Source organism: Danio aesculapii, chromosome 25, assembly GCF_903798145.1.
Source record: "Danio aesculapii chromosome 25, fDanAes4.1, whole genome shotgun sequence".
Lineage (NCBI taxonomy): Eukaryota > Metazoa > Chordata > Actinopteri > Cypriniformes > Danionidae > Danio > Danio aesculapii.
Genome location: NC_079459.1, coordinates 31166618 through 31180328, shown reverse-complemented (window position 1 = coordinate 31180328; position 13711 = coordinate 31166618). Strand labels below are relative to the sequence as shown.

Below are 13711 nucleotides of genomic sequence, written 5' to 3'. Positions count from 1 at the left end.
ACCGCAAGTAAAGTCATGGCAATCATACATTAACAGTTCATGAGTCCATGATGGTTAATGTATAATTATATCATGACTTTACTTGGAGGGGCACATCATAACTCATTCTTAACTACTCATGAACTCTTTATGCATGTTATTCAGTGTAAATGCACTAAAATAGACAATAGAAACGTGTGCTGTCAACATCAGTTTAAACACATGGGTTCAGGAGTAGTTAAGGATGAGTTAATGGTGATGTTCCCCTGCAAGTAAAGTCATGACAATCATACAAGAACAGCTCATGAGTTCATATTGGTTACATTTAGCGCAAGCTTAAAATGTTAATACATTAACATCATAACTAACGAAGATCGCCGTTATAAATGTAAGTCATAAATGTGTCAAATTGAGAACTAGAATTTACTACTACTCTATAGGCTACATTATTTATTTATTATAAGATGCATTAATACATTTAAATTAATGATAAAAAATACATAAATGCATACATATTTTAGTATCATTACTATGGCAACTCATGCGACACATGTTAAAGTTAGTTTATGATTAGCGCGTGCCTTAACTCATCATTAATTCATAATAAAAGTAAATGTTTAGTTTACATAATACATCATTATTCATGTTCGGTTATTGTAAAGCGTTACTATCATCAACAACCACAAAATAATAACAAGGCAACACTAAACTGCTCATACATATATACTTATTTAATTGCACGAAACAAAAATAAATGCATAAATACTCATTACACAATGTACAGAAACACTTGTACATTTCTTTTTTTTTTTTTTTGTTCAAATATTCTCAAAGCAGACACAGATAGCGGAGGGTCTGTGAATTCAGGGCAAGACGCATGAAGACGAAAAAACTTGCATCAGGATCACAAACAAAAACAAATACCCAGTGCATATGTCGTCAGTTAAAAAAACAAACGAATTCATGTCTTCACCTTTTACAAATGATAGAAACGAGAGGCTGGAAAAAAACTGGGACTTGCGAATAAACAGACAAGTAGTTTGCATTTTAAAACTCATGCCTTTACGCATGCAGAACGATGAAAACGTACATCTACAAGAGCAGCGAGACGCGTTTTGAAACAGTACCGCGAGTCCTCAGTATCTCTACCGCTTCAAGAAAAATAATCCTTCATGCTTTTGATTGTCCGTTAAATAAACCTGATTAAATTAAATGCTGAGCCCAGTTGTCCTTCGTTCACACAGGAGGGAGAAAAGGAGAACCAAACATCTGGTGTTGGTCGGCATCTGTGGAGAGAAGAAGATCAGCTTATGTTCAGGAAAAGACCAGCGATGAGGTAAATGACTGATACTCACTGATTATTTAACAGAACTGACGTGATTTCCATCCCGGCTGAGAACTTTCAGAGGGAGACGGATACCAGCGCATCTACGGGGGAGATAGAAATATTCAATGAGATTTGATTTAATGGGAATATTTCTCAGACTAATGTTTTATTAAGTCATAAATGTGTCAAATTGAGAACTAGAATTTACTACTACTCTATAGGCTACACTATTTATTTATTTATTATAAGATGCATTAATACATTTAAATAAATAAAAAATACATAAATGCATACATATTTTAGTATCATTACTATGGCAACTATTATTATTATTATTATTATTATTATTATTAACAGCAGTAGTAAGACCATTTTTATTTATATAATATAAAATAAATAAATATAAAAAAAATAATAAAAATCTAAACAAATAAAATATTTATATAATATATACAAGTTAATAAATTATTATTATTATTATTATTATTATTATTATTATTATTATTATTATATAAATGATTTATTGCTACTGTTAATTAATAATAAAAATACATTATAAATAATATATTATATAAATATTTTATTTGTTGATTAATTTTATCATCATTTCTTATAGATTTATTATTATTATTATTATTATTATAAAAATGACCATTTATTATTTATATAATAACAACAACAACATTTATATATTATATAAATGGATTTCATTTTATCATCATGATAGAATTTACTTAATAATAATAATAAATTAACATTTATCATCGATTTATTTTATAGATATAGTTATTATTATTAAAAAACAAAAGTATACTCCGTTTCATATGAATTGTAGTGTTCAAATACCTTTATTAAAATCACTACTATTGCAAAAACAAGCTTTGTGTGTGTAATAAAAACAATAAACAAATAATAATAAAAAAAAAAATTATATATATATATATATATATATATATATATATATATATATATATATATATATATATATATATATATATATATATATATATATATATATATATATATATATATATATATATATATATAAATATATATGTATATATGTGTGTGTGTGTGTGTGTGTGTGCTACATTTATAGTGAGTATTGAAACTGGAGCAGAAAGAGGCATTTTTACTGCATGCTTCACAATGAAGCAATGCGAGCTGTGCTAATGACCAGACGCCAGCAGGAAACTCTTATCAGCGCATCTATAAACATCTTTCAGCAAGATGACATTAACTCTTCTCTCCCGTCCGGCCTTCACAAAACCACGCCAAAACAGCCACTTCCACAGCCCAGGGCAAACAATCAGCCTGGCACGTCCGCTCAGGCCCTGCCCTCAAATCTCCCTCCACCAGGTGCATGCTGGGAAGCGGAGGAAGACAAACCCAAGTGCACGTTTCTTCCAGTTTTACTGCAGACTTATGGCTGCGTCATACTGGTTACTCCAAAAACATGCCAGAGGAATTCCAGGAAACCAGAAGTGGAGTTAAACGCAGGAATGTGTCAGCTCACTGCAAGAGTTGCTTTTCTTTCTGCGCAAGGTGATTAACTTTATAAAAACCAAACATTTCAGCATTTGAATTGATATATTTTTATCATATGTATTTTATCATATGTAATTTGTTTTTTACACTTAATGTTGTAAATATTTAAATGACAAATGGTATTATTAATAATTACATTAATGAAGAACTGCACAAAGTAAAATAATAATAATAATAATAATAATAATAATAATAATAATAATAATAATAATAATAAAAAAATAAATTTAATTAATTAATAATATTATTGTTAATAAATTTATTTTTGTATTATTATTATTATTATTATTATTATTATTAATAATAATAATAATAATAAATTCATTAATTAAATTTATTTATTTATTTATTTTTGTATTATTATTATTATTATTATTAATTGTATTATTATTATTTGTTTTTGTATTATTATTATCATCATCATCATTATTATTATTATTATTATTATTATTATTATTATTATCATTATTATCATTATTATTATATTAATTAAATTTATTTATTTTTGTATTATTATTATTATTATTATTATTATTATTATTATTATTCTTTTTTGTATTATTATTTTTTTTTTCATTTTTGTATATTATTATTATTATTATTATTATTATTATTATTATTATTATTATGATTATTAAAAAAACAAAAATGTATATATAAAAGTGCAGAAAGCTCTCTGAAGACAGTGACCTTGATCAGAAAAAAAAAAAATAAAAAAAATAAATAAATGAAACTTTACCTACACAACTCATTTGAGATCCTAACAAAAACCTATCACACCCTTAAACGGTTCTTCCAAATCCCACTGTAACATTCATAAAAGGACAGTAAACGCAGAAAAACATCTAAATAACAAATCAGTTTCAGCCTCAAAGGAACCGGTGAACGACAGTGCGGCTCAAAACAAAGTAAAACCCAGTGCGACCTTAAGTTCTCATTGGGTTGCCACGACAACCAAAGTCTAGCCATCCAATCAATAAACCTGATCTGCCAACGAAGCCTTCAAATCCAAATCACGTCAATAAACATGCAAGCTGCATTAAACACAATTGTTACCTGTATAAAACAAGACATAAGCAGTTAAAAGGGCTCATGAACAATAGTAATTCTCTTAATTTTTTGACATAACAGGTCACTGTACTGTAAAATCATTTAGTTAGTGAGAAAGGGTGAGGAGGAGGGGGGGTTTAAAAACTGTTTAAAGAATAAAGCCTATATAGTGGCATATTTGCTTCACTGACAGATTGGGAATGAGCCACTTTGTGTAACAGTGAATCTAATAAACAAACAGACACCACAGATTCTACATCACTGCCCATTTAGCTCCACCCACTAATTCACACAGGCAGTAATTAAAACAGGCATAATATGCAAGATTCCTTCATTCAAATATCCAAAAAAACCACTAGAACATTGTATATTTTGCCAACTTAAGTAGATCTCAAATGTTGTTTTGTTGTTTTGTAGAACATTAATATCCAGAGAAATCAGCAAATTTAACTAGTGTAATGGAGCATGTGCTGTGTGTTCATGCTAATGACGTCACACCCTGATTTACAGTTCGGTTTTAAGGACAACCAGAACGTGATCAGAGGGAAAATCTGAACGATCAAATTATGGCTAAAAAAAAAAAAAAAAAAAAAAAAAAAAAAAAAAAAAAAAAATTACATCATATTAATAATAATAAATCAAAAGGAAAAAAAATGAAAATAATAATAATAATAATAATAATAATAATAATAATAATAAATCAAAAGGAAAAAAAATGAAAATAATAATAATAATAATAATAATAATAAATAAATCAAAAGGAAAAAAAAATGAAAATAATAATACGAAAAGAAAAATGAATAATAACAACAATAATAATACAAAAAACATAATAATAATAATAATAATAATAATAATAATAATCATCCGAAAAGAAAAATGAATGAATAATAATAAAACAATAAAAAATTTAATAAATAATAAAATAAATAATAAAATAAATAATAATAATAATAATAATAATAAGCCGGAAAGAAAAATGAATGAATAATAATAAACATAAATATAATAATATTATAGGCGTCACTGTAGCACGGTCACCTGTCAGCAAGAATGTCGCTAGTTCGAGTCCCGGCTTAACACACACACACAAGTTTACGTCAGCAGACATACACTAATCTTCCTTTTCAACTTACAAAACACCTAATCTTAGAAACAAAGCACTGAAAATGTTTAAATTAGGAAAATTGTCAGCCAATCCCAGCAGTGGGCATTTCCTTTGAGTCTACAATCCACATTTACAGTGTGTTTAAATGAGCGGGTCAAAACAGCCAGAAAATAACCCATTTGTTGTAAAGTCTGGCCCTTCTGCTGATGTAAAAATCGTAATGTTTTAAGTGGATCCCAGAGAAAGAAAAAAAAAGTACAAAAATAAAACGGTGGTTCGTGACCTCTTTGAAAGTGAAGAGGGAGTGTATTAATGTGCTGCTTTTAAATGGATCATAAAAGTATTATTTTTTGGCTAAACTTTAACCGGGCACAGATTCACTCAACGGACTCATAATCCAACCTGAGACGCAATTAAAAGCAGCTTTGCTCTGATGTGATCTCTTAGCAACGCTAGCAGGCCAAGAAATGCCGTTGTGAGGGATCATGGGTAATCGGGTCTGTCATGTTCAGAGTGGACCTCTGACACTCGCTCTGGTTCTGCTGCGTCATGTTGACCTGAGGTCACTGTCCACCAGAGCATGTGACAGGAATTATGGGAAAGGTCAGCTGACCGAACATGCTCGTATATAAAATAAGGGTTATGTTAAGCGTTTTAATATTATGCTACAGTATGTAGCCTGTATAGCTGGAAATACTACGTGTCAACAAAGCATGAAGGTGCAGAAAGGTGAATCAAATAATGCATTACACTTCGAGATTTATCATGCAGTTTTTGCATGACTCCATTCCAGTAAAGACTATAGAAATTATATAAATCATCATCATTATTAGTGTTAGTAATAGTTATTATATATGTATTAAGTATTGATGGTATTCAAATGTAAGTGTACAATATAAAAATGTACTGATTTATTTATTTTGTAAAAAGCATTACAAACACTAAATGGATTCAATTATTAATAGTAAATTTAGTGTAAATTAAAAATGTAAAAATCTACTTTGACTTTACCCAAAAGTATAATTAATGGTGAATCCAATAATGCATTACACTTCTCGCCTGATTTGTCATTCAGTTTTTGCACGACTCAATTTCAGAAAAACATAAATAAAATAAAAAAACATCATCATCAGTAGTAACTATTCTATATTTATTAATGCATTAAGTATTGACTGTATTAAATTCTAAATTCAAGTGTACAATATAAAAATGTACTGATTTATAAAACAAGCATAATATCTCAAAGAAATTAAATTACAAAAATGTAAGCAAAAAGGCACTGCAAAGAACACTAAATGAATTCTATAAATTAAATGAATTGTAAATTAAACATGTAAATCTGCTTTAACTTTACCCAAAAGTATAGTGGTGAATCCAAATGCATTACACTTCTCTCCAGATTTATCATGCACTACTCAATTCCAAAAAAAAACAAAACAAACAAACACTTGATGAATTCAAACACTGCAAACACTAAATGAATTCTATAAATTAAAAAAAATAATAATAATTGTAAAAATGTAGTGTAAATTCAAAATCTACTTTGACTTTACCCAAAAGGATAAATTAAAATGAAAAAAAAAAAAAAAGAAAAAAAAAAAAAAAAAAAAAACTATGAACATCACACCTTAAACATAAAATGTATGCTGATATTCCCAGTACGCTTGAACTTCCTAAATTGAATAAGCACAGCCTTTTAGTGCCACAATCTGGTCTTTAGGTCCAATGACAGTGGAGCAGCAGAGAGCGAGTGATTAAAGAAAGTGTAAGTAAAAGTGCACACACCGGCGGGTCCCTCACCTGGGCGTGCAGAGCGGCGGCAGCGGCAGCAGCGGCGGGGTAGGTGAAGGCGGCGTGAGGCAGGCCTGGAGTCAGTTCAGTGGTGTAGAGCGGATACGGGGCCCACGCTTCAGGAGACGCAGGGATCAGTGCTGCCCCCGTCAGGTCATCTGATCAATCACAGCACAAAAAAAAAAAAACCACACTCACTGGTGAAAACGGTGTTTTTTAGGACAGAAATTGTCGTTAAGTGAAGAGGCAGTAAAATGATTCTCAGTGATGGTCAAAACCTATAAAGTTTCAAGATCATTGATTTATTATTGCATAGAATGTAATTTGTCAAAGCGGTTTGATTACTCCAGTTTTCAATCTTGATTATTTCTATGCACTGTTTGATGTCTCAGTATAAACCAAGATGTGTTTTTCCCACAAGATTTTTTTAAAAATGTAAAAAAAAAAAACCTACAACAATGTCAAAATCTAAATATAAGAAAAAAATAAGTTAAAATATGTAAGAACATTGAGGAATAAAAAAAAAAACCTACAACAATGTCAAAATCTAAATATGAGAAAAAAATAAGTTAAAATATGTAAGAACATTGAGGAATAAAAAAAAAACCTAACAACAATGTTAAAATCTAAATATGAGAAAAAAAATAAGTTAAAATATATAAGAACATTGAGGAATAAAAAAAAATAAAAAAATAAACCCCCAACAACAATGTCAAAATCTAAATATAAGAAAATACACACACACACACACACACACACACACATATATAAATTTATAAAATCTAAATAAAAAAAATACATCTAAAAATAAGTCTAAAATACAGTAAATACAAACAAGTGTAAAATTTTGCAATATTAAAATTTGGTTGTTGCAGCGAATTAACTACTAAAAAAATACATTTAAAAAAATTAGACAGATTAAGAAAATGTAGTGCATACTTTATTGGCGATGTTTTACGCTTCACAATTAACACTTGAGCAGGTGTTTGTTTGTTTAAAGAGAGGGAGGGAGGGAGAGAGAGAATATAAAAAAATAAAAATGATTACGAGAAGTACAAATCTGACCATCAAGTTTCTTCATTGAGGACATCGTTACACAAAACCGAATAATTGTGCATTATATGAAAATGTAAACTGACAGAAAAATAAACCTCACTTTTAAAAATACAGATCTTGTAGGTTTATATACGTTCAGTAAAGGGGGGGGGGAAACAGCAGACTACAGGACTGCATGTGTACAGATGGATAGTGGGTTTTTCTTCATGTGCACGCGGATCATTTTAGTACATCGTGATCAAGTAAATGCACCTTTAACAAAAATCAGAGGTGACGTTCTGCATGGTGGTTTGACTCACATGGGTCTCGAGCGATGAAGTGCGCACCGAGAGCAGGGTGCAGGTTGGAAGGGTTTGGCGTGGCCATCAGTTTACTCTTCGCCATCTTCGTGTTGGCTTTAGCAAACTCCAGACGCAGCGTTTGAGGACTCTCTGGGTCAAAGCGGATGCCCTGAAAACAAAACTACAGTCAATTTATTCTTTACATGACAGCTGTTGCTCTTAAGGTCAATGGGGAATATGCACAGACTTTCGCACTCAGTCAGCCCGCCCAAGCGCTTCTGGTGAACAGTGGCTCCATTACAAAAATCGCCACGTTTCAGATCGGATTTCTTTAAAAATCAGTGATCTTCACTTCCTGACTGAGATGCACTATAAAGAGGGTCTCAAATCAGAGAAGCAGCACTGAATTAAATACCCTTTTTCTGCACCATGTCTTTAAAATAAGAACATTTATTTTCAATAGTTTCTGCACTAGCCGGCTGCTACTGACGTCGCTAGAGTTTACACAGTCTTTCATCTCACTTATGCTTGGACAAATAAATGAATGCTTAAGTCCATTTAACGGATTATATTTGAATTACATTACAGCAATGATGCTGTAAAAGGAAAAGGTATGAAATTGAAAACAGCCAGGGGTGTAGATTTAGGGTAGACGGAGGGGACGAATCCCCACCAACTATTAAAATGTCCTCACTAATAATTTAATTAATTTTATATGAAAAAAATAGTGCGGTCAATATTAAACTAGACATCCAGAAAGGATTAAATCACGTTCTCACCTTGGCATCGCCCATACCCCCCCCCTCCCCCCCAAAAAAACACATATGATCATTGTAATTGGCTGTGCCTTTCCCTGCTGTCACGAGGCTGTAGCTGCATTCAGATAAACCGCGAGTGCCAAAACTGTGCAGGTGAATTTCCCATGCAGGAATAAGGTGTGACACACGCAAGTGAGAATGGCGGCAGCAAAAAAAGGTGTCAGTGAGGAGCTTTTTTTTCTCTACGAAAAGTGTTAGTCACAAACTCTAGTTCACCACTGAATGAGTCCATCATGATAATGGCGTTAATGCTCGTGTTCTTCCCACTTTAATGCACAGTCTATCATTATAGCAGACTGATGTAGTCTGTGCAATATGCCCTAAAAATTAACTGCAGAATAAACAGCTTCATGTTAAAGTAAAGGATCTCTGCCAGTTCTCCTCATCTCTCAGAGTAGCACGTCCAATTTGAAACGATTAGTCAGAAGAACTACAGCCTGTGCTCCATGCTTTATCAGTACTGATATACAAGACATGTTTAATTTGCATTTTGGCTAAAATAAGTCTTTATTAAACTATCAATTAATAAACATTCTTTTAACGTTACACTATTAGGCCCATGTGAATTCAAACCAAGTTTTATATTACAGCTTCATAAATAATGAAAATTAAGAAATATGAAAAAGATACTTATTTAAAATACAAATCATCATCAATTTTTACATTTATTTTTAGAAATCTGTTAACCTTTAAAATTAAAAACTGAATTATTTTTACAGGCTACAGGCAAATAAACTGGCCAGAACATTCAACTTTCCTCAGTCAGAATTTGGCCATTTGAAAAAAAAAAATTCAATAATAATAATAATAATAATAATAATAATAATAATAATAATAATAATAATAATAATACTTTTGGTCTTTTAAACCACCCAAACCCCCTTTGGCTACAGGCCTGACTATTTAATTTAACTTAAATTTTATAAAGAGAGGATTGATTAATTAATAAATTTTAATAGCAGTATAGTATTTGCGTATAGCCCATTTAACAGCACAAAAAAAAAAAAAAAAAAAGCAAAGTCCACAAGAAGCTCCATGACGTCATTTCTAAGTCAAAACTTCCCTCCGCAGAGCTGCGTCTGAGTCAGACTCTTAAGAGCGAAGTTTGAGGACATAAAGCTCAGACGGACTAATAAATTATTGAAAGTTGCCATCACTTCAGCTTACTGACGGCCCAGCGGTTACTTACATTTAACGCATTCTTGGCCGTTTCAGCACCAGACCGACTGTCAAACGTGACAAACCCCACAGGCTGGAGAATGGAAAAAGACAGATGCGTTATTTATATTTGTCTCTTTAGGGAGAGGAGAGAACGCTTAATTCTCAAAACACATTGGTCCAAACAGGGTTTTGATCAAATTAAAATTTAGTATTTAAAAAGACGCATTTCAAAAAGATAAACCTCTAGACAAGTGTGTTAGAGAAATAATCTGTCATAATGAGAAGTTTATTATTTAATATTATCATTTTTATAAACATTAATATATGTAATAAAAACATTTTTAGGCCATTTTTTAGGGGTTTGCAGGAGAATTAAGCACTCTTGTCCTAAAAATAAGACTTTAAATATTTAATTCTATTATTTTCTTAAAGACACACTCACGGCCACTTTATTAGGTACACCTGTCCAGCTGCTCGTTATTGCAAATTTCTGATCAGCCAATCACATGGCAACTCAATGCATTTAGACATGGTCCAGACAATCTGCTGCAGCTCAGAGAATCAGAATGGGGATTTAAGTGGCTTTAAACATGGCATGGTTATTGTTGGTGCGAGATGAGCTGGTCTGAGTATTTCAGCTCCACTGGTTTCAACTGATAGAAAGGCAACAATAACCCAAACCACCACTTGTTACAACAGAGGTCTGCAGAAGAGCATCTCTGACTTGCAACACGTCCAACCTTGAGGTGAATGGGCTACAGCAGCCGAAGACCACACCGGGTGCCACTCCTGTCAGCCAAGAACAGGAAACTGAGGCTACAATTCACACAGGCTCACCAAAACTGGATAATAGAAGATTGGAAAATGTTGCCTGGTCTGATGAGTCTCGATTTCTGCTGCGATGTTCAGCTGGTAGGGTCAGAATTTGGCATCAACAACATGAAAGCCTGAATCCATCCTGCCTTGTATCAACGGTTGGCTGGTGGTGTAATGGTGTGTGGGGGATATTTTCTTGGCACACTTTGGACCAATTAGTACTAACTGAGCATCGTGTCAACGCCACAGCCTACCCGAGTATTGTTGCTGACCATGTCCATCCCTTTATGACCACAGTGCATCATCATCTTCTGATGACTACATCCAGCAGGATAACATGCCATGTCAAACATGAATCATCTCAGACTGGTTTCTCGAACATGACGAGTTCACTGTACTCAAATGGCCTCCACAGTCACCAGAACTTAATCCAATAGAGCACCTTTGGGATGTGGTGGAACGGGAGATTCACATCATGGATGTGCAGCCAACAAATCTGCAGCAACTGTGTGTTGCTATCATGTCAATATGGATTAAAATCTCTGAGGAATATTTTCAGTACATTGTTGAATCTATTCCACGAAGGATGAAAGCAGTTTAAGGCAAAAAGGGGTACAACCCGGTACTAGTAAGCTGTACCTAATAAAGTGGCCTGAGACTGTACATTTTTATTGCTTACTATACAAGCACAATTTGTAAAATTTTAAATATATAGAATAAGACTACATTAAATACACTAAATTATAGGGAAGCAATAAGGATGTCTTAATATAATAATTATAATAAAATTATTTTTAATTTATATTTATTATTATTATTTTTTTAATATAAAAGGTTTAACATCATACATCATAAAATCTCAAATTGTCACCACAAGAAAAAAGTACCTGTAAATTTATATTAAAAAAAAAAACTAAATTATATTTAACATTTCTTTTTCATATTTAAGATTCATTTTCAAACATCAAAATTATATTTACAAAAATGTAAAACCTGTTTTTCAGGCCAACTGCGTATAAAAATTAAGCACTCGTCCTAAAACAAAATGACTAATATTTTGTTAAAATGACATACACACATTGAAAACTGCACAAATACAAAACTAAAAGACTACATTAAATACACACTCATTTTTGGTGTAACGGAAGCTTTCATAACAAATCTCATAACTTTACCTGTTTTGAGGTCAGTTTTATGAGAGATCCTTCATATCCCTGTTTGATAAAAACAACATCAGAATTAACCAGAAGAAAATCCTCAATAAATCAGAAATAAAAGGACCGCCGCGTCTCACCTTGAAGGGTCTGAACAGCAGGTAAAGCTCGCGAGGCTTGATGTCAACAGGCAGCCCGCTGACAAAGAGTGTTCGTACCTGGAACAGGGAAACACCTGAATGACAACACACACGACTGGCAGACACACAGTGCGACTTCTGACCTTTGAGTGCTGTACTGTACAGTATGCTCTTAAACACCTGAAGAGGGAAAAATAAACTACCTGTGATTGTCTCTCTTTGCTACAGTGTCAGAATCTCCCCGACTGTCTGCAGAATTTGCTATAAGAGACTTAACGTGTTAGTTTCGTGAGCAGAAGTGTGTGCGTGGTGATCAGGTGTGTGCGCGCGACTGCTCCATTGTGAGTGGAAGGATGAAGATTACCAATTAACTCAAATTAACAGATCAAAAGTCATTACTGTGAACACGGAGAGAGAGAGGAGAGAGAGCAGAGGGCAATCAAATGGAGGAAAAAAAAAAAAAAACCTCATTGAAGAAACTTGACCTCGGAATTCTTAGAACACATTCTATCCAGCACATCAAATAAAGCATCACTGATTCTAGAATGACTCCGTTTGAAATCAGATGTAGCAACTTTTCACTGTTCTAGAGGAAGAACAGAAGGACTGGAGGAAGGACACAGTGTGCTATGACCTTTTACGGAGAACAGGAGAGACAAGAGTCTGACCATCACATTCTCCAGACACTTTAGAAGTGAACGGGCCTTAATTCAAAGATTTTTTTTGTTGGGCAGGGGGTTTCAAAAACGTCCAGTTAAGAATTTATCACAAAAACTAAAAGACAGAAATTCAAATTCCCCATCCCCAATAATAATAATAATAATAATAATAATAATAACAATAATAATAATGTGTATGCAAACATTTAAATGCAGCACATAATAGTCAAAGCAATAACTGCAGCTGTTTGTGTACTATTTGTACTTCCATTGATTTTTGCAGAGTTAGACAAAGAAATAATAATAATAATAATAATAATAATAATAATAATAATAATATCTGGGGTTTAACTCTAATTTGCAGTCAATAAATTATCCCGCAGATTTATTTTTATTTAAAATGAACAACAACAACATTAAATGTTAAAAATAAAATAAAAACATGAACCTATTCACAAGGAAATAATAATAATAATAATAATAATAATAATAATAATAATAATATTTATTTTCTGCTTTATTAATCTGGGACCACCACAGCGGAATGAACCACCAACTTATTCAGCATATGTTTTACGCAGCAGATGGCCTTCCAGCTTCAACCCATCACTGGGAAACATCCATACACAACGGCCAATTTAGTTTACCCAATTCACCTATAGCGCATGTCTTTGGACTTGTGGGGGAAACCAGAGCACCCAGAGGAAACTCAAGCGAACACAGGGAGAACATGCAAACTCATCACAGAAATGCCAACTGACCCAGCCGAAGCTCGAACCAGCAACCTTCTTGCTGTGAGGCAGTTGTGCTACCCACTGCGCCA

At 32.4% G+C, this 13711-nt stretch overlaps 1 protein-coding gene across 2 annotated transcripts in view; it reads right to left on the bottom strand.

Moving 5' to 3' along the window:
- Positions 1-595: 595 nt before the first annotated feature.
- rbpms2a (RNA binding protein, mRNA processing factor 2a) overlaps positions 596-13711 on the bottom strand; it is a 16924-nt gene continuing 3808 nt past the window's right edge. The window contains exons 2-8 of one of the 2 annotated variants that reach the window (XM_056452111.1): positions 12230-12307; positions 12111-12149; positions 10148-10210; positions 8159-8309; positions 6798-6961; positions 1335-1407; positions 596-1265 (exon numbers count right to left, since the gene is read on the bottom strand). In XM_056452111.1, the coding sequence (XP_056308086.1) occupies positions 1342-1407; positions 6798-6961; positions 8159-8309; positions 10148-10210; positions 12111-12149; positions 12230-12307 (561 nt within the window). In that variant the 3' untranslated portion in view covers positions 596-1265; positions 1335-1341. The remainder of the gene's footprint in view (positions 1266-1334; positions 1408-6797; positions 6962-8158; positions 8310-10147; positions 10211-12110; positions 12150-12229; positions 12308-13711) is intronic. The other variant, XM_056452112.1, reaches the window with a different exon arrangement.